At 39.7% G+C, this 26,225-nt stretch overlaps 2 protein-coding genes across 4 annotated transcripts; both read right to left on the bottom strand.

The window, feature by feature from the left end:
- Nucleotides 1–691: 691 nt before the first annotated feature.
- Nucleotides 692–12,502, bottom strand: LOC138213410 (kinesin-like protein KIF23). The gene is made up of 22 exons (XM_069174479.1): nucleotides 12,410–12,502; nucleotides 11,186–11,314; nucleotides 10,687–10,792; nucleotides 10,205–10,341; nucleotides 9,985–10,097; nucleotides 9,695–9,865; nucleotides 9,397–9,438; nucleotides 8,854–8,966; nucleotides 8,032–8,153; nucleotides 7,772–7,874; nucleotides 7,565–7,644; nucleotides 7,314–7,433; nucleotides 6,723–7,041; nucleotides 6,278–6,444; nucleotides 6,015–6,188; nucleotides 5,218–5,433; nucleotides 4,627–4,962; nucleotides 2,776–3,009; nucleotides 2,482–2,570; nucleotides 1,744–1,804; nucleotides 1,464–1,504; nucleotides 692–1,361 (listed from the first exon to the last, which is right to left on the bottom strand). The coding sequence occupies exons 1-22, from the start codon at nucleotides 12,500–12,502 to the stop codon at nucleotides 1,346–1,348; spliced, it is 2,982 nt and encodes a 993-aa protein (XP_069030580.1). The 3' UTR covers nucleotides 692–1,345.
- A 1,349-nt stretch (nucleotides 12,503–13,851) lies between these two features.
- On the bottom strand, nucleotides 13,852–22,765 carry paqr5b (progestin and adipoQ receptor family member Vb). Of its 3 annotated transcripts, XM_069174401.1 has the most exons (8): nucleotides 22,675–22,765; nucleotides 21,754–21,881; nucleotides 19,906–20,111; nucleotides 19,222–19,348; nucleotides 17,873–17,917; nucleotides 16,995–17,091; nucleotides 15,864–16,008; nucleotides 13,852–15,090 (listed from the first exon to the last, which is right to left on the bottom strand). In XM_069174401.1, exons 1-8 carry the CDS (start codon nucleotides 22,726–22,728, stop codon nucleotides 14,810–14,812), a joined length of 1,083 nt encoding a protein of 360 aa, XP_069030502.1. In that variant the 5' UTR covers nucleotides 22,729–22,765; the 3' UTR covers nucleotides 13,852–14,809. The 3 variants fall into 3 exon arrangements, with proteins under 3 accessions (XP_069030502.1, XP_069030503.1, XP_069030504.1); XM_069174402.1 differs by lacking the exon at nucleotides 17,873–17,917; XM_069174403.1 differs by lacking the exons at nucleotides 21,754–21,881; nucleotides 22,675–22,765 and adding an exon at nucleotides 21,157–21,745 and having other exon boundaries at nucleotides 13,853–15,090.
- Nucleotides 22,766–26,225: the final 3,460 nt, after the last annotated feature.

A 26,225-nucleotide genomic window follows, 5' to 3' on the forward strand; every position in this document is an offset into this window, starting at 1 on the left:
TATAAACATTGTTGACATTTTCCCGAAACAAAACTGCAAAGCAGAGAGCCACGGGATTTTAGCGGCGGTGAGGACAGACTTGCTAGTATACACTTCTGCCTGGTCGTGTAGTTTGGTTTGAGATTTCTCACCTGCTGACAGGCCAGAAATGCTGCACAAACAAGCATCAAGTGTCCACTTGTCAGCAAAGTAAACTGTTTGCAAAGCGAACAAGTGAGCCTTGGACTCAGGCTGAGTCGCTGTGGAGGAAATGTGCTTTTGACCTCTGGCTTGTGGAGTTCAGTCTCTCTTTATACCATTTAATGACTGGAAGTCCCATCATTATTCAAATTTTAAAAAGGTAGAATTTCAGCACAATATTTCCCAAATTATTTCTTCTGGCAAAATAATATCCTTAGAACTCTTTCTTCTTTTTAGTTAAAAGTAAAATGGATATTTAAAACAAAATTGATCAAACTAAATATATTATTTTATTTAATATAATTTTACTTTTTGTTCTACTCTGATCAAGTATGTGGTAAACTTCCAATATTTGATTCACAGCTCCCTCTGATCTCCCCCTATGAACTGAAACAAGCTCGTATAACTTGATAAAAGAAAACAAATAAGTCTTTTGGATATGTTCAAGGCCTTAAGTATGAAGATGTGGAACGCATCAGGGGATGAAGAAATCATGATGAGACTTGCCGTTCGAATAAATTTAATGCCACTGAAAAGAGTAGTATGTTACACATCTACGGAGTTGTTTCAGTAAACCGAAGAGAAAAAAAGCTTCATGATGCTTATTTACAGAAAGTCTGAGACTAATTTCAGCCAAACCTACAAGGCAGCGCAATATTTATAGTTTCAGTTGTTACACATTGTTATTCTAAAACGGTGTTGTTGTTTTTTTGTACTTAGCAATATGCTCAGTGTCCAATAAACGAGTAACACTGAAAAAAAAAAAAAAAAAAAAGCAGTGACATTAGGAAGAAAAAAATGTTCTCAAGCATAAATATTCTGATCTTTGGAAAGCAGTCAACAGAAAAGTAATAAACGTGAAATTTAACATGGAATAATCCAACTGGGCGACTGGTCTGTCCGTGTCTTTATGAAGCAAGAAATCCAGCATTTAAAAAGAAAAAGAAAAAAAAAACACACTATTCCAGCTAATTAGGATTAAAACATTCTGTTTGGCTGTGATAAAATTATGATCGCACCCTAATATTTTTTTAAATGATCAGATATGATAGAAAAATACTCTGACTGTAAAAAAAGATGCATAGATTCTCCTTCACTATTCCCACAGTCAGTCAATAGCTTCTGTTTTCAAGGAGTAAAAAAGTTACTTCATACGTGTTGCTACTTAAGGTTTTCTGCGTCTGCAAGAAGGAAAACAAAACAACATGAGTGAGGCGGACATTAAACTAAATATAGAAAACAGTTCATACATTCATCAATTTCCACACGAGCTTTTTCCTTACTTTTGATACACATTGCTGGAACTTGTGCTTGCCACCGGAGCCTAAATGAAGAAATGGGTTGAGGAGAGTTGATATTTTTGGATAACTGCACGAATGCACATCAAATTATTCAATTCATGCTAAAACTCTCTGAAAAAAAATCATCGGCTGAAGGAACTCGTGATTGGTGTGAATTTGTAATAGAATGTTATACGTTAATTGCAGATTGAAATGACCACAAAGCAGAAAAATGGTTTAATAGTAATAATTTTATATTTTATAAACTTTGGTTTGCGCTTACCCTGTTTTCCAGGTCCTCCATCTGAGCCGGTCCTTCTGCAGATCCTGATCGCCTCTTGCGACTGAAACAAAAAACTATTCATCAGTTTTCTGGATGAAGGTTACAAAAGATCCACTGATCTTAAAAAAAATGAAGGCTAGATTAATGTCTGGCTCTAAAATCTCTGTAGGAGTACACATAACAGAATGTCATTTTAAATGTTTAGCATCAGAAACTTTAAATTTGGAGTGTTTAATCAACTTAGTTGATATTTCTGTTACAGGTTTTGGTGTAAATCTACTCGTTTGAGAGAGGATGAGAAACACGATCCTTTGTTCCAAGTTCTTTCAGATATTGTATAAGTGTGAAAATGCTTTGGTGGCTGTGAAACTTCTGTTAAAATAAAATAGCAGTCAGTAATCTTTGAACAGTTGGATGCTTCTTCAACTTTCTCATGAACAAACACGTATACTGTACCGTTGTATTTGTACTTTGTTCACGTGTAAATGAGTTCTTGGTGCAAGTTGTTAAACATATATAGTACCTGAATGTATTTTTATACCAATTCTGAAAAAAAAAAAATGATCCATTTGTTTTAACTTTAAATTTTAAGACATCCAAGCACCTGAAATCATGACTTCATGTTACCCAGGTGAGATTTAGTAAAAAAAATATATTAACTGTATTATAAATGTCATCTTGTGCTGTACCAACATATGAAAAGTATAACAGCCTGTGCTACTGGGGAAAATACTTTACCTTGGTGCGGTTGGGCACTCTTGTTTTAGTGTCTCAATGTCAGTAAACTGCACAGATTGTCCTCCACCTCTGGTCTTAAAAACGTTGCCCTGAGGAAGTTTAAAACAGACTCTTACAGCTGACCAGGAGAGATGAACATAACCCACATCAATAGCTAAAAAAAAAAAAAAAAAAGGCAGGAGTGTCCTGGTAATACGTACAACAGGACCTCCAGTGTGAAATCAAAGAGTAAATCAAATCATGCGAGATATAACAAAATCAGATGTCTCAAATTAAGCAATTATGTAATATTACCTTGATCAGTTTGGTCTCGATCTCCCCGTCGGAGGCAAGCTCCTGATGCCTAAGCACATACTTGTGGCATTTAGACAGAGCTTTCTCGTTGGGGGTCGACACCGTGATTGCATTGGGTATGATTGGCTGCATGACAGTGTCTAGGTCCAAATTAGAAGCAGGTTTGTGGTCTACCCATTTCTCCCCACCCGCAGACCGCGAGCGTCTGTGCGTTGGACGAACTGAAGGAGCCGTCTGGCGATTCCCGTGTGAGAGAGACAAACCAGGAAGTTATTCACATGTGACACCATCGAGAGTCTGTCGGGGTTAGTGGTGAAGGTCGATCACGAGCGGGTGTTAAGTTTTTTTGTGAAAATAAACGTATTACTGGAAGTCATGGAGAGACGGGGCATTTTTCCATTAAATAGAATTTGTTTAGAAATACATTTTACATTTCCCGAAAATGTTCCAAGGAGTAGTCTGACCCACGTAGGCTGAAATCACAATCAAAACAAACTATTCTCTGGTCTTCCAGCAATACATATTTTCATGGAAAACAGTCACTGCACTGAAGGAATAAAGAAGAACGAATACGAATTTGCATGCAAAGCAGAACAAAAGTGGTAAAAAAAAAAAAAAGTGATTTAAGAATTCAAACCACATGCAGAAACTAAGAGGTCATTCTTACAACAATACGGGCCGAGTTCAAATCACCGTGTTAAATATGAAATGACTGATGGTGTGAAAGATGACATTACAAACCCCGAGAGCTCACGGTTAAACTCTTGCTATCGGTACGTTTTGTTCTTAACATGCTGATCACACCCATAAGGTCAAATTTGATATCTGTATGGTCCACTGTGAACAGAGGATTTCATTTTTATTAAAGTTGATAAACTGAAATGTTGCTCCATTATTTTTATTTGGAGACAAAAAAAAAAAGGGACGTTATTACTTAAATACAAACAATACTGGCAAACACAGATCAATAAATACGTTTTTGTTTTAGCTACAAGCCATCATCAGCGTCCTACGAGTCGTCACGCTGAGGATGGTTTCTGGCTGAAATTCTGAATTTCCCCACTGTGGGATTAATAAAGTCCAAGTCTAAATGCTACAAGTCAATACCCAGCAATTACATCTTTTTGAAATACATAAATCTGCAGCCCAATGTCTCAGCAAAAAGACTTAAAAAAAAAAAGAGACAACTAGATTTTGTCATAACTCGTTTAAAGTGGACACTTCAGATCTTTTTCGCATGCAAAGTACACAAAAACAATAACTATATCACACCACACAGACTAACTAACCTCTTAAAACTCCTGCTGTATGTTAAGAGTCCATTGATTTGTGTTTTATTTTAAGCGTTTTTCTTTTTCTCTACCCTACTTTTTAAAAATAGCTGATTATCTGTTAACAAATTAATACGAATATTTTAGTATTAGTCTGACAAATAGAGCAGCCCTGTTGCTGCTACCAGTACTGGTTGGACAACTGTTTCTGTGTGTTTATTTTAACACTAATAGTCAGTTTCTGTCTTTTTAAATGGTGCAACTGAAATACGAGATGATGCAGTTGAAGGAAAAAGCAACTCTAGAGAGCAGTCAGCAACAGAAAGAACTACAAACGTGATGTCTACTCATAAGGCTCAAGATGCAGTCTAAAAGCATTTCCAAGCATGACAGGTTGGTCTACTTGTCGTCAGGATGAGAGAAACACAACCCTACGCTGATGCTTCTACTCGATGCATTTCTAAACAAGCAGACATCTACTGATGAACGTTACGGATGCCGTTCTACACAAAAGGCGAGGATTAAACTACAGGCTTGCAGAGCAGAGCTACATATGTTCTACATCCCAACACACACTGACCCTTGTGCCTGCCTCTAGGTCGAGCCCATAGACAAGAGTCGGAGTAGGAGCCTCAGTGTCTGGGGCCCAGCGCTGGCCTCTCCTGCGACCCACGCTGCTGCTGGCGCTGCTGTGGCACGGGGCGGGAGTCCGGCTCCTGTACTGGGGCGTCCCGGGGTGCCTAGCCTGGCTGCTTGAGTCTACAGGGAACCTCTGCTCCCAGTCAGTGATGCAGGTGGCTACTGAAGGATAGGAGGTGGCGGTGGTGGAGGAGGAGGAGGAGGAGGAGGAGGGGAAAGGGTCCTGAGCTGCCCTAACACTGAATCGAGTTTGGTGGGAAGGAGTTTGGCTGAAGTCCTGAAAAGTGATGAGGGGATGAAGGCCAGGTATTGCGGATGTTAGGGGCTCCGGATTAACAGAAAAACACACAACAGGGTAATACACAGTAGGGCAGAGAAGAAAGTGGTGTTTCCAGGAAGCACAGAAGTCCGACAATTCATTATCCCGAATAATAATTAGTAGCATGCAAAATTTCCACATTAAATAAAGTGGAGAGAGCGTGATGAAGAACACACTGGTGAGAGAGGCAGTGTGACAGAATAAATAACTTACAGGGAGCGGCGATGGTGAGGCGGATCTCTTGTGGCCGATGCGGTGATCTCTCTCTCTGGAAGGCCTCTCGGGCTTCTCCGGACACTCAGAGGGACATCCTCCTCCTCCTTCACCGCCGCTGCTCTCCGTCACGATGGCTTTGAGCTGCTTTAACTTTTCATCCTTCACCAACAACTTGTTCTGCATCTCCAGTTGCTTGGCGTTCACTCGTCTATCCTAAATAGAAAACAAATAAATGAACAGTCTCATTATATAATCCTATAAAACAAATATCTAAAGACACTGGGGGCTCCAAGTTCTCATTTATAATTCAATAATAGGTTGAATTTGACCAAATTTGCCCTCCAGACAGTAAATGAATTGCAGCATATAAAGGTTTGAGAAGTAAATTAGGTAAATAAAGTGTGTACAAGAAGGGATTTTTGTTTGGTTTTTTTTAGTTACATTTCTGTAATGTATGTAAATGTATCGCAACAGCACCACTTTTTGTCAACATGCCACGAGTATTTTTATTTGGTAAAAGCTCTCCTCTTAAACTAACCTTACAGCAGATTACAAAAGAATTAATATTTACGTTGGTGGGGTTTGTTATTATTTGGAAAAAGCATAATCCACTGTTTTGTTTGGGCCCCTGTACTTCTACAGGGTCTCACAAATGTTAATTGTTGGCTGCTATTCCCTCCGTTTGAGGACTGACTGTACGTTACGCGATACATGAAGTCGACAGCGTGGTGCTACCTCAATATACAAACAAAGTGTTCCTAAATAAAAGGGATGCTATCAATAATTGTACTTACACACTCCTTCTCCCACTTGAGTCGGGTGTCTGTCACCATGCCATGCATGCGCTGCTCCATGCGCCTCCTCTCCAACAGCTCCCTCTGGAGCATCTGCTCCCGCGTCTCCAGCTGTTGCTGGAGGGAGCGTTTGTCGTGCTCGTACATGTCTGTTGTCTTCTGCAGGATATCAATCTGAAGAGGAAGGAAAGACGAGGGTTCTTGTACACAAGCTTAAACTGTTGCTGTTCAAATGTCAAAAAAGGGAAGAAAGGAGACGACACCTTGTATTCCAGCGTTTTGGACTTCTTCTCCAAGCGCTCCATCTCCGTCTTCTGTTGGAGGATGACCTTGTCTTTCTCACTCAGTTTGCTGCGTTGATCGTGGAGGAAGGTCTCCTTTGCGCTGAGCTGACCGTCAAACTGCTGAAGCATGGACTTCAGTGTACTCGCTGTAGGAACAAAACACGCTGATGTAAGCGGTCAAGTATTCAGTCTGAAATTTGTACTCAAAAAGTAATTGTGCAGCTTATTTGTGCAGACAACAAAAAATACCTTCGATGAACAGGAAAAAAAACAACAACCTCATATCTAGATTCAGTGACTGGAAACATTCCCGATGCATCAGTGCTGTACTGAAGGAATTAATTCATCGCTGCATAATCTCAGCAAATGTAATAGACCTTTATACAACATACTATAATTTGTGGTGTAGAAAAATGGCCTGTACCAGTTTTGTTAAACTGCTCTGTCATCATCTGACGGATGCTATGCCTCCTTTCCAGGACCTCGATCACGCGGGGCAGTGTCTGATCATCAGCTGGGTCCATCAGCTCACAGTGAGGCAGAGCTGGAAGGCTTTTGATCAGCTGATTCAGCAGAGCAGAGTCATCAATACTGGGACCTCCTCGTTCTTCCAGATGACGTGACAACTCATCTTTGAACGCCTGGTTTCTGTGTCTGCGTCCTGCAGCAAGGCCACAGATTGGCCGGTCAACCGGCCGGGCTACTTCCACCTCCTGGGTCATCTCTGCGAAGCGCATCACCAGCTGCAGCACAAACAGCAGAATACTATTAGAAACAGATTTCTTTCTTTAAAGAATATGATGATATTTGATATTTTGAAACTCAACTGTGAACTTTGTTGAGTTTCAAAGTGTCAGCAGTAATATTGGAGGAAAACTGTACTGTATATTCGAGGGACACTATCGGGCAACAAAACCAGGAAGTGTTTACTTAACATTTGGTCAAATGTCCATGATCGTTCAGGCTTGTACAGAATAACATGAGTGCGAGACTAAAAAGAGGCATTCTGCTTTACCATAGTTTCTTCATAATCATCAGCCTTTGGGTTGACACACACGATCATCCTGACTTTTCCCTCTCCATCGAAGTAGTTTTTAAAAAGATGAGTAACTTTAGAGTCCCTGTATGGCACCATCTGAAAGGAAATGAAGGGTCTGTGAAACTGCACTGACTGGAAAATTACTCGTGATGAAAATAGGATCACTCTACAAGGATATTAAACCAAAGAATGATAATACATTGATGATCAAGTGACAAAATACCGACCTTATTAGTTCCATACATCTGGTTTTCCCGCAGGACTTCCATACATGTGCGCAGAGTCATTAAGGACTGGTTAATATTTCCTGTAAATGAGACATTAGTAGAGATGTTGGGTGCCTGAACAAATGTTTTTACAGGTTACATAACTGTCAGGGGAAGAGGGAGAATGAATCTTTGGAGCGAAGTCTAAAGAAAAGAATGAAAACCAACCTGCTTCACGGAGTCGGCTTCCCTCGGCTCTGGTTCTGCTGGTGCGCTCACTGCCTGCCAGGTCAACCAGACACAGCTGGCTCACATTCACCTGGTTTTTGTCCTGTATTTCAACGACATCCTGTCAGTATCACCAAGCATCAGCGGGAATCCTTCATGACAAAATTACCTGTACTTATTCTGACTTTTGTCACAGCTCGATTAGCTTAAATTATCATAAACAGAATACAAAGTTATGCAACTGCGGAGCAGCATGTCACCTGTAATATGTGGTCCCCATCAGCATCTAGCGGTGCCTGAGCCAGCTTCACTGTGAACACACTGTGGGAGCGACTGGATTCACGGTTGAGCTGCGTGTTGGCGATCCTCCTTTTCTTTTGTCCTGGAGTCAAAGCAGCTCATTAAAGTGTGACATCGACAGCAGCAGTAACAGTTTGATTTCAAATTATTTCTTTATGAAGTAAACAGATTTTGGCTTTGTCTAGTTACTCCTGCTGATTTGATTGGTAAACTCGACAGGGTCAACTCCGCACGTGCATTGTAATAAAGATAAATATATGGCTGCCTGTCAAAGTGATGCAACTTTTTACATTTGATAATTTTTCTAGCAAATGTTTCAAACTGGGAATTAAATCTGAAAACTCAAAAAAAAAAAAAACTAGTCTGTGTAAACCTCACAACAGTACTCCACACTGATTGCCATCAATCTTTTATCCAAAGTTATTTATTATAATTTAAGATTAAGATCCCAATGTTATTATTTTAAAGCACAACCACCACCAAAAAACACTAATTTGTACATCACAATAGACTGTAGTGAAAAATTTGTGAAAATGTTCCCTTAACCTGAAACCAAGTCAACATTCAGGTCAACTCCATGTTGAGTGATGACAAAACTATCAACATGGCTGATTTTGCTCAAATATTTTGGTGGTTTCCAGCATAAGATAAAAAAAAAATAAAAAATAAAAAAAATAAAAAACAACACTGATCAACAACTGGCAAATGAGCAATAATCATGACATAAAGTAGACAGAATATAATACAACTGAACGATAAAAGAAAAAGTTATAATAACTCACCCTTCCAAAAGACTTCAAAAGCTTCCTCCGTAGATTTGACCTCCACTTCTGTGCAGCCAGCCACATACATGTTGTGATTCTGATCCTCACGGAGAATCTTGGATTGAGGTGGTCTAAGACAAGTTCATAAAAACAATCAGCATACACCCACGATGTAACACAATGACGTGTTGCTTTAGTAGGTCAAGCAGCAAAAGCTAGATGACAAACACCTGATGTTAGTGTCCATGTTAGAATAAGGTTGAATTTAGGGAGACATGCAAATTACTGTACATCCAGGAGGAACCATGCAAACGGGGTTTGCACACAAGCTTCAGCCATTCAGGGATATTATGTATTTCCACAACAACAGGGAGCCGATCCTCAAAGACAACAGCCACCAAGGTGACAAAGCGGGTAAGGTACACCTATACTATTTCCAGGGATCTGGATTAATGGGGTGGAAATGCACTAATGAACCTAAACGACATATCAGCTACAGCCAAAGCTATGACTATATTATGAATAAACAGCACTGTGTACGGCTGTTTCACTGCCACATACACAAACTCATTGGTCCGTACAGGCGTGCCTCCAGCGAGCCACCTAACAAAAACAGGATTTTTAAAAGGGCATCTTGTCAACATGTTCAAGTTCAAAGCAAAAAATCATCTCAATCAACATATTCAGCGAGAAAACAGTGTCAATGTTTGTAATACACAACTGTTACCAAACATCTGTAGCGTTCATTAGTTGTGTGTGAATATGAGGGTGCCGCTGGGTAGTTGTGACAACTTAAGCTTCTTTCAACGTGACATTGTGTTTCAGAAAGCATGCACTGATTTGTAATCCCGTCTCTTACTTCGGTCTGATCGGGTCGAACGGAGCGTCTTCAAGTAGATCGTAGATGTAGTTGTTGTAGATCTCAATGTAGGACACGAAGATGCTGTAACAACAGTCTTCATCGACACTCTCAGATTTACACGCTTCCTCTGAGCTGATCATGTCGGCAAACTCAGGATCGGCCTTCTGTCTATAGAAACACAACAAAAGAAAAGCATCGCGATAAACAGCAGTCAACGTGTACTCTGCATTCAGTAACTAAAACAAATACAGTAAATAAAATAGTGAAATACAAATACTTCCAACTACCTGGAGGAAGGCGTTTTGGGCACTGACTGCTGACTGTCTCGCTTCTGTCTCTCGAGGAGCGCATTGACTTGATCCTGGATCTCCATCCCATTTTTATCATCTGGTTTAAACACCTGTTGAAGATTGAAAACACTTCAAATATACATCCATCTCCCCCAAAAAAAGTCAACCTTTTTTTGGAATCCAACTATGCAAAGAAGGAAAGTGATCAAAGTCTTACAAATCTTTTGGCCTGAAAGGGGCCGATGCTGTTGAAGAGCATGTCGAGAGATCGAGGGAGGAGTCCACCATCCCCCGGTGAGCCGGTCATGGTGTAGGTCTTACCGCTTCCGGTAACACCGTACGTAAACAGCAGCCCTGTTGGAACATGGGATATTAAATAAATCCTTTTAACAGAGAGAACTAGGCCTGTTATTGGGGAAATATTATACAGGTCAGAGAAGGCATGATTGTATGTTTTGTCTGACCAAAAAACCCGAAGGTTTTAAATATAGATTTATATAAAAACTAATAGAATCAGACGAGTTCGCAAATACTTGGGATTTTTGTTTGACAAATCTCAACGATTTATCAAGTATGATATATACTTTAACAAATGTTCTATTGATCAACTAACCCTTTAAGGACAAGAGACTGAAGAGTCGATTTATGGGATTTTAAACAGCGCATATTATGGATCAAATAAATGCTGGACTAACTTACCATTTTTGCAGTGAATGAGGTCCTCTACCAGCGGCTTGGCAATGTCCTCAAACAGCTCCATTTGAGTGGTATTAATACCAAACACTTTTTTAAATGAGTACTGTGTCTGAGGGATAAACAAAGAACACAAATACAGTCAACAGCATTCACATTAAGCGCAATTATTATAATGTACTAAACTTGTTAGTGTCCATCCATAGGTCTCCATCGCTACTGAATAAAACCATGACGAAACCACTCTCAGGGATTTTTTTTTTTCCAGTTCAGCCTTACTGTGTGATTTAGTTCATTGCTGAATGACAAAAAATATACAACTAAATCACAGACTTAGCAAAACCATCTCAGTCATTTCACAAGATATTTTTTAGAAGTCAAATGAAGTACAACACTGGTAGCTGTGGAGCGAGATGTCAGGACGGAAGAACAACAAGTGTAGGCGGTCAGTTTGTTTTACATGTACAGATAACTTGCCCAGCAGAGAGGGCTGCAGCCCACGTACCTCCTTGTATTCCCCATTGCGGTTGGCTTTGAGGCCATCGGGAGCGTGCAGCTGAATCGTGGAGCTGCTGATCATCTCAACGCAACATTCCTCACCCTCTGCTCCGAGTGGACGTATACGACAGTACACCTGCAGGAAAATCATTTTGAGATCAGTTCAACGCTGCTTCTAAACCAGAAAGCTCCAAAACGGCACTGAAGGCAATCTAGTGCTCACAGCAGAGGTAAAAGGAACTGGAGCGGGTCTGGCAATTTTACATCAGCTTGACAGGACTTATTTGGGCCAATGTATGGAGGTTTGGGTTAAATACTAAACCTGTCGTGAAATCAGTTCAATTTGCAATGTGATAAAATAACTATAAAATATATAAATAAGGGGATTAAAAAAAACACCAAATCGTACCTGTGCAGTAAATGTGAAGAACTATTTCTCAGCCGTACACAGTAAGTGTAACAACAAGACTCCAGGAAATTACTGCAGATAAGTGTTTTTTTTTTATTATTATTATTATTATTATGTAGAACTACTCCTTTAATGTGTCTGTCTTATATGTCATCTAAAATTGGTTGAGCATGCAGGTGTTTATTTTTCTGATTAACTGGTGAATTATTTGGTCACTGGAACATCAGGAAACAGCAAAAAAAAAAAATCTGTCACACCTCCCTGAAGGCTTAGTGGTCATCAAGTTGTCCGTTTTGTTCAACCAACAGTCCAAAATCCAAATATTCAGTTTACTATCACATGAGACTGAGACTAGCAGCAAATCACCACAAAGGACTGTCACGAACTGTTTTACATCTTTGCTTTAAAAATGACTTTAATGAGTGAGTGATTATTATAATAGGTCATGACTTTTGTTGATCAACTCATTGACAAATAGCTGCAGCTCTAAAGAACCACATTAAGGTTAATACATCTGATTTGAATATAATATATGAAAGAGTCTATGAGCCCACAACATCGGTCATAAACGAATTGTTTGTGGAGCAATTTTAAAAGAAGTCACCCTTTCATTTCATAAATTGAAGTCGTGATATGTTGTGTTTGTAAGAATCACCAGACGAGAGCACTTTAAAAAAAAAAAAAAAAAAAGACAATTGTACATTTTCCCTTCATTTCTATTGTGTGCTTAGAAAAGGAAAAACTAACTTTCATTTTACTGCGACTGTGCTGTGATGTTGTTTCAGTTTGATGATTAAAAGATAAAAAACCTCGGTCACTTACCCCAACTGGATCTTTCTCGGTGTTGGATGCCTTCTTGGGGCCAGGCCTCCGAGGAGTCTTCCCTTTGCTGTAAATGTCAAACAATACAATCATTTCCTCGATACAAAACACACTTTATGCCACTTTAAATGTATTGTCAAGACACATTCACAGTTAATCTCGATCATTTTACCTTTTTTTTTTTTTTTAACTTGCACTACATGGCCAAAAGTGGACACTACCCGACTCGTGCTTTCAGGCAAGAAAAATGTGTCTTTAAATGAACAAGTTCATGAATAGACGCGCAAAGAGCTTTCCAATAAAGTTAGGAACAAATTATTGTTCTGAAATGTCCACGTTAACTGGGAGGCACCAAACCAGACAGTGGTGAGAAAGACGTGTAACAGCAGACTACTACTTTTGTCCACGTAGTCTTGATACTCTGGTGTTTGATGCATCAGCTGGAAGTCAACAACAACAAAATCAGAACAAAACACTATATAATGTTAAACTAACCAAAGTTGCATTGCGTTTTTAGTGAATAAATGTCACGAATCAGTATTAGATTAAATTGAAAGGTGTAAAGCCGAGCTCGGGTCAGACAGTTAGTCTGCAGTTAAGACGGCAGTGAGCTCTAATGTCTAATTTCTAACGTAAGTTATTCGGCGTGATTTCTAACACACCACGAAACTTGTAAAACTGCTCACAATTTACGGAGCTAAATGTAAAAAAACAAAAAGACGGTAATACTGACCCCGGTCTCTGCATTGTTCGTGTTGTTGATAAATTCCTCTCCGCTGCTCGCAGGAGCGCCTCTTCCTCCCGATTTGAAAAATTCCCTCTTTTGAAACGTACTTCCGGCAGCCGGATATTTCACCCAATCGGAGCGCAGAAAGGGCTCCTAACTTGCGGAAGTCCCGCCTTCCTGTGTGTTACTGGTCCCAGATCAGCTGAATCGTTTAAAAACGTGAAAGTGAATCATTGACCTTGTAGTTAACAAAATGGATCATTTGAAATGAGGTGTACATACATCAAGGAAAGCTGGAAGCTTTATATGGTAATTATTTACTGTTTTGAAAACAACCCAGAGGATTAGAATATGATCTTCATCATTTAAAGTTGATTTTTTTTTTTTTTTTTATGCGTGATAAAAACAATACAAAAATTAAGTGGTCCTAAGCACCTTTTCCAAACTTCCTGTATTTATTTTTAACTGAATGTCAAAAACTCCCAGCATTATTTTTTTATTTTCTTACTATTTGAGTAATTTCATCATTTGAATTTCTGAACTGAATGTTAATGTATTTGTGTTTCTCATTATTTCTCATTTGTTATTACTTCAATGAATAACAGAGACAACTTTGATTGATTTGAATACAAAAATATATAGAAAATGAATATGTGTTAATACTCGTGCTGCAACAATTACTGGACACTTAACACGTGACGTTTGTCTTAAAAAGCAGGATGACACACAGTAAGGCCGGGTTTATTGTTTATTTTAAAAATGTGTAATAAATAACAACATAGAAATAACTTTGTACTTAAATACTTTCAGATGTGCATTAACGGAGCAATGTAACAATTTTGAATTGGGGAGGAACACAAAATCATTTGGGAGTAAAAAAACGACTCAAAAAAATTAACACCACCATAAAATAACGTTGCACTGTCCATTTCATTTCATAGCACCTGATATTTTTCATTCATCCCAAGCTCTATTTATTTATTTTATTTATTTGTGTGTAAATAATCTGTTTATGTGTATTTATTTATTCATTGCTCTTATTTTTTTTTCTAAAATAATTATTTTTATCTATTTTATTTTATGTATAGGTATTTGTAAATTTGTTCTTATTGTGTGCAGCTTTTTTGTGTTTCTATGCTGCTGTGACGACTACATTTCCCCACTGTGGGATTAATAAAGCCTAATCTAATCATCTAATTTAACCCTTTTTTTTTTTTTAAATATCCACTAACTAAACTTTTCATCTTTGAAGTTGCTCCTTCGGAGGCAGCTCAAACTGAAAAGCAAAACATCTGACGTCTCCCTTCACTTAGTGACCGTACGATGTAATCTGCTGTGTGCAAACACAAGCATTATAAATATAAAAAACGTCCTTAAAATGTAGCAACATTTGCAGCTCCATTTTGGAGCGAGTTTCCTCAGAAACATTTACATTCATTTCATATTTGGTAGCATTGTGCGTTCATTAAAGATCCATATGTTTGTGCAACTTGCGCTCTTAAATTAATCTTACCACACAACTAACAGCCGTCATCACAACCACGAATCAATTTAACATTTTGTCCGCTCCTCATAGCTCAAGGGTGTTTTTACATTACCCATAATTCACTCTTTTCACATGTGTGTGAGTCTTATACTGGAAGCCCTCAGCCATGGTTCCTCAAACTGGAGAGTCAGCAGCAGGGCCAGAGTTTGGCTGAGGCCTTCTTTTGCCCATTGTCGTGTTTCTGTTCCTTGCAGACCGGGGCGGAGAGGAGAGGTAGACTGAAGAGGATGATGATAGTCAAATTCAGCACCACACAGAGCAGCCCCGGACCCACCGAGTTGGCAAATGTGATGGGAATGGAGTTTACAGTGAGCCAGGAGTGTCGCGTCACCATGTCCTGCTCCATGGCCTGCGTCTGGAAGTGGGTGCCGAGGATGCCGCACACGTGGAAGAGCTGATGGCTGTGACCTGCAGAGGGAGCAGTCGGATCACGTTTGTCGTGGTGGGAAGAAGAGGCGTGAATTAAAGCCTTAATCGCTGAGCAATGATTCACATTGGAAACTGATTTCAACAGAAAGGTAGCGGTGGTTATGCGTTATCATTATTCTACAATGTCAATGAGAAACCCAGTGTTTTCAAAAGGTAAGAATCTGGCATTTGAGAAGGAGCTGCACTCACAAGGTAACTTTTTGATTAAAGAAGAGTATATTCACAGTAATGCAACACATTGGAAACACTTGCAGTCAAACATTAACTTCATGCTGCTGTGAAAAGGGGGCGGGGGGGGGGGGTTCATGCTATGTCAGCATCATCTTTATTATAATCTTTCTTCTTTCTGGCCTCTTTCTTTTGTTGTTTTAGGTTTTGGTTTGGATTGCTCTTAATCGAATGTCGCGACTGAGAAGTTTCATCGAACAGGCTTTTCTGGGTCTTGAGCTTAACTTAAAAACAACAATCACCATTATCACAACATGATTACATTTTTAAAAACCCATTCAAAGAATTTGGGTGCGTTAAAATAAAAGTTATTGGATTCAACAGGTAAAAATGTTTTTGTTTTTTTTACAGAAAATCTGTGACCAGAAACGACACTGACGGTAGTCAGAGTGAATCAAATCTTTAAAGCTCAACAACAGAAAAATAGCTGAAAGACTTGTAGATACTCTGCAGAGCTGAGAGGAACAGGAGACTCAGGTGATGACTCTCTGTCGGGCAGAAAAAGCAGCACTTAACAGTCTTACCGATGTAGTCGAAGCTGCCGGGTGCCAGACGCTCAGGTAGATGTGTGGCAAACAGAAAGCCTGTGAGGAAAGCCAAGGCGATGTGGTTGTAGTGGAGGATGTTGGCATCGTTGTCTGTGCAGCCCTCCCCTGCACACAGGAACACCTGTTAACACAAAATAACGGATGTCAGTGAACGTACCACAAGTCACTAAAAAAAAACAGGAAAACACTTTTAGCAGCTTCAGATTCCTCGATGAGATTAAAACCTCTTTATGAAGTGGATCTGTTGGATGACTTGGTTTTAGTCACAAAGGTGAATGTGTACAATGACATAACAAATAATGAAAACTTCCACAGCTGGGAAATACATATGTGAACACGAGTGTTTTATCTTACTTGAACTAGCACACCGTACAAATATTATAAAATACACATATTCAAAAGAGGAGCACAAAGGGAAAGGCTTTTTCAGGTATCTAGTAGGTTTCACTACACAGTAGTAATTGCGTACTGCTTTGTAAATATTTAAATGGAAATACTTCATCCTGCTTCATCCTGGTAAACAACAACCGCTACATTATAAATCAGGTCACTGCCTTGAATAAATGTTTACCATTGTATTATGATATAATCAAATGTTTTGAAGGTAGTTTTTATGAGTAACTCCTGACACTCAGGTCATGTTTTGCCCCAGTTTTATGTTTTATTTTTTTGCAAATAATGGGCATTAGCTTTAATCCTTGCACTGAAAGAGGAAGTGCTGCTTATTTTACAGCCACACGATGAGTCCTCTGCTGATTTCTTGCTTCAGTGCTCAATAATAATTATTCTATCAGAATAAACTGACCTTTTCCTATTGCAGCTGTGGCTTTAAAGTTGTAACATATATGTCTATTTCAAGTGAAGCGGTAAGTTGTAAAGAGTTTTTTTAGACTGTCTGTTTGCATGTAGTAAATGTCCATCACATTTGCCTCCCATGGAAACAAGACAAAAATAATAGTAATAGTTGTCAAGGTAACGAGACCAGATCCAAAACTTCTGCCCTGTAAACCAAACCCTTTAACTGCACCACGCCACACACTCTCTTTTCTACAACCATGTGTTGTGTGTGAGGAGACAGAAGTGTAAAGTGAAGTAAAGAGGCCCCACCCGGTAGAACAGAGGAATGTTGTCGAACAGGTAGGGGATGGCAAACGCAACAACACGCAGGCATTTGCTGAACTTTGGACTCTGGTACTCGGGGAATCTGAAATAAAAGACAAAATATTTAGATTTTTTTTTTTGAATGATGACAAATAAAACTCATGATCACACTGTGATGTAGTTGTGGAGGTATGTGGAAACTTAGCACAGCACCACCACTGGTAATATTACAAGTATGTAAAAATTGGTGATTAGTAGAGTAACTGATTGCCGTGAAAAATTGCCAAACAATCAAAAAAAAAAAAAAACATGTAAATCAAAGATCCTGAATTAAATATAGGATTTTTTTTTTTTTTTTTAATTTGAGACAAACCAACAGATGACACAGAACTTCTTTAACATGACTTCTTTCACAGCTGCACTTCAATGCTACACTCAGTGCATCCAGGAACAGGTTTTTAAAAAGGTTATCAATCATATATTCTCATATATTACATAATACTACAACCGCTCTTGATTGTCTTGGAATAAAGTTGGTGGGTTGGGTTGTCATAGAAAACGTTTTGCTGCTCTTTGTTTGAGCTCCTCTAACCTGTCCAGCTGAAACTTCACTCAACAGTGACTAACTGTTCAGGGCTGCTCCCTGCAATTACATATAGATACAAATCATTGTGTTAAACAGTGAATTGCCCAATGGCACGTTTGAAATCCCATTCAACAGTGTGTGTGAGGTGAAGTCTGCTTGAAGACTTGTCAATACATTAAAGGAAAACAGCACATTTTCAAAGGAGAAAAAGGAATTCATCTATATAATTATCTGGGCAATAATAAACATAACTTTACATGCAGAAGAAGCATATTTTTAGCAAATGCATTTTCATTACCTCTTTACGATGTCATGATTATATTGTAGAAAAGGTAAGCCAAGCCTTCGCAGTGGGGAGAGATGAGTGAAAGAACAATCATTAGCTACACCAAGCCAACATCGTGCAGCACACAGAAGGAAATAAATATGATAACTGCTTTAAAAGGAGATGAACGGTGCTGTTTTGATCCTGAATGTTCCTCCTCAGTGACAAAAGTCAAACAAACTTTCCACGTCCAGACATTTTGATTTCATTGGGATTAAATCTGATTTTGATGAAAGCCTTCGTCGACTACTTTGTGCTTTACCTACCAACCACAGTGATCTGGCTGCGTGCCAAGATTTACGTGACTTATTGACTAAAACGTGACTTCCTACACACAGGAGCTCGACAAATATTTAAGAGCTGTCCTTTTCTGATTTATTGTACAACACGTTTCCTGAGTTAAAGGTTTATCTGACTGACTTTAGAGAGTAGGAATACAACCATAGCTGAACAACTGGGTAAAGTTACATAAAAAATTTTTTAAAAAAAAGAGGAGTAGGCATTACAATTGAAGCTCTACATGGTCAGATTGAGCTCAGGTGTGCTTCACACTGAATGATAATGTATATGCATATATGAAGAATATTAAGCCACATTTAGCTTCTTCTTCTTATGCAAACCTGTAAATGTTAAACCACCTGTCATGTATTATCATTATTATTATTACATTTTAGCAAAAGAGCCAATTCTTCTGTTTTTTAAAATATAATAAAGTCAGTTGGTAGCATGGCCAAAACCGAAAACACTCCTCTAACATTTAGATAAAGAAGAATACCCCGCCTGCAGCAGAGACTTTAAAACAATTTTAAACTAGTTTTCTTCCAAACAAAGAAACCAGCTAGAAAAAGCCTAATGAAGCCTACTGTCTTTGCTCAATTTGTTCAACAAACATCAACATTTAAAATGTTTTACTATTGTCAGCTTATTTATGCATTTTTATGTAATGAGAAGTTTACATTACATTATTTCAAATTTAAGTTAGTAAGGATTTTAAATCTTATGTATGTTGCAGGAAATGAGCAGGGAGATGTTTGGTTGTTTTGTAAAACAAGTTAAATTGGTAGAATATTTGTAATTACATCTTCTTGGAGAGTTTTAGAAGATTTTGGGAGAACCTTAAAAAACGACATGTAAAGACATTTAAGAAAAGATGAAAACTTAGTGATTTAAAAGGTGTATCATTTTGACATCTGACGTTCAGACATTTAGAATACTAGACACCGTGTTGGCGGTTTTCTCTTTTTTCACAAGAGAAACACGATGCCAAGATGGTGAGGAACATAAATCAGACGTCGCCGTGTAAAAGAAGTCCCTCATCATACCTGGAATAGCAGGCCAGGGTGGTGCACACGACGGTGTTGAGCACAGCGATGTGGACGTACCACTGGTGGAAGGAGCCGTTCACCCACTTGTCGGGGAAAACATAAGCTGAATAGACGATTGCTGAGCCTGCAGCAGAACACACGGACGGTGCAAAAATGATCAAACTTAAACAGCGTACGACAGAAAAAGGATTTAAGATATTATATTTTGTGTACATGAACGAGATGGATTGCTACTACGAAAACTACTATGAATTTAGTCTGCATTTAAAGCTGAACGTTAGAACTGAACGGAGGGGAGTTTTTTTTTTTTTTTACAGCAGGATGGTTTTAATTCAATTGTGCAGAAAAATGCTGAGTCATAATATTATAACGATTCGCATACCAATGTGGTGATGAGCTGTATTTCTGGAGGATTTCTGTCACTTGTGCTTTTGTCTGCAACACCCCCTGTCAAACCTCTTGATTTTTTTTTATTTTTTTTTATCTGCATCTTTCTCACACAACTGTTTTGATACCAAATCTGCGTGAGTCACTGACAGTGTGGTTTAACAAGCTGAACAACAAATCAGTAAACTTATCGTGCCCTCTCTGGACTCAGCACATGGAGAAGAACTATTTCTCACACTGGGCTCCAGCGACCCACAAGACAAGTCCACTGACAGAGACGGGCTGCGCACTCACCCAGGCTGTAGAAACTGAGGGCACCGTAGTCAAAAAAGAAGCAGATGTGTCGCGCCCGCGCCGACATGCTGCTGAAGGTGTGTGCGCAGCTCGACGCCAGCGGATAAATGCAGCAGGAGGACAGGAAGACGACCAGCGGCCAGGTGAAGGCGTCCTGCCACGCCGTCTGCATCAGCACCACCATCACCAGTTTCCACAGGAAGTACCTGTCAGCAGAAACAGGTCGGTGACATATCGGAGGAAGTGCGGTACAAATGGACTTCTCTTGCACATTTCAAAATGTTAGAAATGTTAGAACGTATCACAATTCAATAAAACCACACGCATGTCACTTTTTTTTTTTTTTTTCAAACTTCAGTTTGATGAAGGCTTAAACAAACATGATACAGCAGATTGAGTTCTGAACTTTAGAGGTGTTGACCTTTTGACCTGGACCATGCTGGCTGTTTCTACCTGCTTCCAGTCTTTACGCTAAGCTAAGATAGCTAAAGTGTAATACTTAAACTGCTCCTTGCTGAGGTGACAGTCAACACTGAAACTTTAAACAAGGCGCTGAGATGCTTATTAATAAGTTCAAAATAGCAGAAATGTGTAGATACGTTGGTCGTTGTGATCCCGGTCAGAGAACCTGTTATTGAAGAATTTTTTTAATTTTTTTTTTATAATAAAGTATAAGGTACGCTATTAAATCAGGTTTTTGTCGGGAACTGTCAGCTCTACACAAACGGCTTCATCTTACCGGGAGGCTGTGGTGTGCTTTGTGTGTCGCTGTCACTGTTTCCACGTCTCAGCGCACCTCATTAACAAATCAACATTATTTGAGATTTTCCCCGCCACTGAGCACTTAACTAATTGTGCCTATTCATGTGAAAGCCTGTAGCACAGAGCTGCTCATTAGAGCCGGGCCTGTAGGTCCACAACGAGCCCACTGTGGACCCCAACACCCATGGGTCCTGAACACACACACACACGCACACGCACACACACACGCACGCACACACACACACATCTTCTCCCTGGACAATGCAGTCAGAGCAACAACGGGCACCTCAGCCGGGAGGAAGTGCAGCCCGGCTGGTGGGAGCAGTGACTCCTGTAAAAACTTTAAATCCTGAGACACACTCACATAAACACACACGTGCACATAACTGCACGTACGCACATAAAGCCGTTGACAGGGAGGCAGTGTGAAGACTGCAGAAGGTCCGTGTCTTTCAAATTGTTTGCTGGGATGATGACTTCAAAACAAACCTGTCTGCGTGTTCAGTTCCTCTTATATCACTCGACTTGATGCAAACCGAGGTCTGTCAGTCCTCTCAGAGTTTTAGCACAAATATGTCCCGTGAAAACCGTCTATCCGCCAACGATTTATTACAATGTAAAGTCCGCTGCTCTCCACAGCATCTTTAACTTCTTAACAAGTGCATCCGTGATAAAAAGATACACACGGTATTTTTGCCTCGACTGCATGTCAATAGTCAGAAAATGCTTTCACCTACAAGCTTTACAAGCAGAGTAAGATTCCTCTTCGACAAAACAGGACTCCTATTGTTCCAGGCTGTTTCAGCTTGTTATGAAAACATAAACACTCGTGCGTTTACAACAGAAGAATTTCAAAACTTTACAAACTATGTTGGTGGGAGTCCCGCTTGAGATCAGGCGGATAAAGAGATGCTTTTCTGTACTTGTTCCTGAGCTGTCACATTTCGCCTCTGAAACTGAATTTTGATGTTCTCGTGTGACACGTGTTGTCAGTCTACCAAACACAAAAGAAGTCGCGAACACAAGTTTGTGAATCATTAAATTGTGATGCATTGCAGTGAAAAGAATATCATCTGTGAGCTGTACCATGTGGGCAAAAAGTGTGTCCAGATGTTGAGCGTCTCATTGGTCAGCTGGAAGAGGCTGAGGATGCAGTCGGTGGCTGAGCTGCGGGGGTGCCGGTATCCAGAAATGATGCTGTCCTCATGGAAAACCTCCAGAGAGAGACACGCTCAGTTAGCACTCAGTCACTTTGACAGCTTTGAGGAACCTCTTTTTCTATTCTCCTCATCCGGAGGCAGAACAAGTCGTTCAAAACTATTCTGAAGAAAGTTTTAAAAAAGGACACAGGACGAGTGAATCCTCTGCACACCTGCATGTTTACAAAATGTCACAGTGATACTATAAGAGTGGGTCCTAAATGAGAGTTTGGGACCCTCCACCTCCAATGTGCCCCGGAATAAATGAGAGGGCTCACAACATGGATGGATGGAAGGATGTGACTAAATGCTGGAAAGTTTCACTTTTTAGGCTTTTAAATATGTTTCAAATCTAATAATCTGACATGGAAAAATGAATACCGCAGTTTATGTCCATAATAAACTTTGATGAGGAGTCATAAATAAACCAGAACAACCAACATAAGAGAACTTCTTTACATTATATTATATCACATTGGCAGATATTTCTGTCCAGAGCAATTTTAGACTCGAGATATCAAAAATGAGAAGTGCCATCCTCTGAAACAAACAGTCTGTGCGCTGCGCTCAGTTATTATTCTGGATTATTTCATGCAGTGAAATTTGAAAGGTGTATTGGAGTCAAAGCGTGATTCAATGCAAAGTAAATACACATTTCTTTTACATTTGTGACTTAAAGTTTTCTTTAAGATAACCAGGGGTGTTTTTACGATTTCAAACCCTAAACGAGTGCAGCTCCTTCTGACAGCGTGAGAGCTGCAATGTCTTGAATGTCAAAGTTACAAAGGTGCGGTGAGGATGAACTTACTTTGGGCACTTGATTGATGGTGAAGACTCGTGGAAATCTGATGAGGCTGAGCATGACTACTGCAAGGTGCTGCTGCTGCTGCTGCTGCTGGTGTGTGAGAGGAGAGGCTGTCTGAGGCCGTGGCTGGGCGTGACTCCGTCTTTATAAGGTTTGTGTTGTCATGCCGTCATCTCCTCCCTCTTCAAACCCAGTGAATATCCAGTGTACCTGTGCCACTCCTCCTTCTCCTCCTTCTCCTGCTGTGGAGGTGGAGGTGGAGGGTATGTGCACACAGGTGTATTCTCACACACAGAGTTAGACACACACACACACACACACACCACTGCCGCTTGGCCAGAAATATTTTTTTGGGGGTAAAGGAAGACAAGTTTTTCAAGATTCAAACAAAGTCACAGCTCAATCACAACATAGAAAGACTGTTGTTTCCAAAACAAAGCTCTTCTTTTTGTAGTTGCTCCAGCCACAGAGAGATGACTGTTTAACCAGTAAAGCAAGTTTCACCAAAAAAAAAAAAAAAAAAAAAAAAAAATCTCCTTCAATGACAAACACACAGCTGTGATTTGATATTCGTGAACCGCAAACAAGTGTTTTTTTTTTATTAAACAAATTTTGGGCCATTTTCTTGCCAGAAACTCTTGCAGCAGGCGACGTGCTCGGGTCAGCGCTGAACTTAACAACCTGAGTCTCAGGAGGTCCAGATAAGGCTGCCACCACGAATGGAGGGCATGAATCGGTCTGGCAGAAAGGTAAACGGAAGTTCATTTCATGCCACTTTCTTGCTCGTCCCCTGGTTAGACTGACATGTCACGATCTGCCCTCAGACCGACGGCAGCGTCACACCCAGGGAGACACGGCCACAACTCCTGTTATCTTGTTCAAACTCTGAAGCAATGAAGGCAAACAAGTCCGAGTTGGAAAGAGGAATGTTGGAGATGTTTTGTTGTTGTGGTTGTTTGATTGCTCCTCTTACACAGGAAAGATAAAGTCTATTATAATTTGTTGGTGTGATATATTTTCTAGTTTGGTGACGTATTAAAGGATACGAAAGCTTTTGTTTTAACTTGAATCATTAAACAATAATCATTACACTGAAACAAAATGTTAGGCTAGTTTAAGTCTAAACACCAAATAAATCTCAATGGCTTGATGGAAAACTCAAATGACTTTAATGATTTTAATGCCTAATCTTCATTGTCAAGTTCATTTAAGTTCTTCTAGAAGAACAGCAAACACATTTGATCACAGTGGTCGTTTGAACTATTTGAATTCATGCCAAAGACGTCAGCCATAAGATATGTGCTCTTATTAGCCACCAGCAGTAATCCACCATGTTGTGTTGCAAAGCTGCAAACACAACAGATGAACTACTACGGCGGAGCACCTTGGGATTTCATTACGCTCTCTCAGAGGAGCAGATCTGTGGTCGGAGCCAGAGCAACACCGCAGGTCTGAGAGCAAAGAAAATCACCCAACAGGAGCTGCACGTCTGACTGGAGGTGTATCTTCCGCCTGCCTCGGGGTCAGTTAATACAGTTAATATGTAAGTCATCAGGAGTTTTACTGCCAACCTCATAAACAAAGTCACCTCCTGAAGGAGAAAACCAGGTTATTTGGAGGAATATGTAAAACACGCACGCACACAATCTACTCCGAGAGGGAAATGTTCACATCGTGGACGAGCAAAAAAAAATACCGCCTTTACTTATGTATTGTTTTGATGTTTTTGTATCATTTATAATCACCACACTTGATAAGTAACTGGCTGAAAAATAGTGTTTCACTGCCGTATTTGTAACGTGTCCAGACTGTTCTGATCACACCCAAACACACATAACCAGCATTACTGTGGCGGGGACACACGACAGACCGGAATCAACACACAATCAGCACTAAACACACACACACACACACACACACACACACACACACACACACACACACACACACACACAAATCACTAGCCGTATGTAAAAATGTACGGAGTCTCCGGGTCTAAAAAGTGAAGTCAGTGGGTAAGTGCTTTAAAGTGCAATACCACTAACGGGCCACCAGGAGCTGGCTCCAAAAAACCTTTCGCCTCCATTCAAAATGCATCAACTTCTCTCGTGAAAACCCCTGAAAACACATTTCTTCTACAAGTCATTTTGATGACACTCCTTCTGATCAGTGCTCTGCTGGTCATTCTGAACATAATTACATAATTACATGTCAGGCATTAAACAGAGATATGTTTGGGGACGTGCCTCGCTCTTCCCCAGCTCCACCCTCTCATCCAAATATAATCTCTAATAGTATATATGCATTCTCGAAGCAGCAGTCTGTCAGAAGAACATAAACTGCCATAATCATTGAGAAAACATGGATGTCACAGGGCCTTAAAATGAACCTTTGCAGATAATTTTTCTTTGATTCGTAGTTTGTTCCTTTAATTCAATTTTTTATCTGTATTAATGAAAATTGAGGCTGATTATCATCTATTATTTCCAAGCTGTCACATTTCGTGTGCGTGTGAACTGAAGTATCTCTAATCCACTACTTGTTTATGTTGATACCTGTACTGCCCCACCTGACCACGAGGTGTCAGTGTTTCCCAACAGAAGCTGCATAGGCTTGGTCCTGAGCAGATACTTGCAGCTGGTGGTGAAGATGCTTGAGGAGCAAAGAACCAACGAAATATATACGTCTGCACAGTTTATCTTTTAGTCTGAATGAAATGTTTCCGAACTAGATTTTATGTTTTGCCATCGTCTTTCTTTTATTATTAATTATTTAATCACTCAGTGACTGCAAAGCTGCATTTTGTGGACACTTCACAGGAAATTAAAGTGCATCACTGCAGGGAGAGAAAAGGTCTTGGAGCCCTGCTTGCTTCTTTTATTGACTGTTAATGAGAAAAAGTAACAAGTTCGCTTCAGGCCAAAGCTCCCCTCCGACCCCATCCCCTCCCCCCCTCCTCCCCCCTCAGCTCTCTCTCCTCCATACAAGCCAAATTGAACCTCCTGTGGCAAGCCCTGAATGTTTGTGTAACATCAGCACAACTAATAAGTAGCTTCTCACATTATGCATTCATTGAGTCATTGTTGCTGATGCAAATGTTCCTTTCTTAAATCCGGAGAGGGTTTTTTTTCATTTGTGTTTACTTCAGATGACTGGAAGATGGTCCAAAGGCTGACACAACAAATATTTAGACCTCATACTGGGATTATGAAAACCACAGAAAACATTTACATGTAAAATGAAGTATCAGCTCTGCAGAGTTTTGCTACAATCAATAAAAATAAGATGAGTATACAAAATGTGATGCCTGATACGATGATACAAATTAGTTCAAATCTGCACTAAAACCAACGACAATATAAAACTGCTTCTTGCTCGTTACTGTGCTTTACTTAATGTTAAGTAGCAACACTGCAATATACAAATACTCCATTGCAAGTACAAGACCTGGATTCAAACTGTCTGTAAAAGTAAAAGTATCAAAACTAAAAGTACTTATGATTCAAACAGATGATGTTATACTATCATTAATTCATGGGTAATTATTGCTCATG

The sequence above is a fragment of the Embiotoca jacksoni genome, unplaced genomic scaffold (assembly GCF_022577435.1).
Source record: "Embiotoca jacksoni isolate LCO1_2020_lvr unplaced genomic scaffold, fEmbJac1.0.p SCAF_6, whole genome shotgun sequence".
NCBI classification, from domain to species: Eukaryota; Metazoa; Chordata; class Actinopteri; family Embiotocidae; genus Embiotoca; species Embiotoca jacksoni.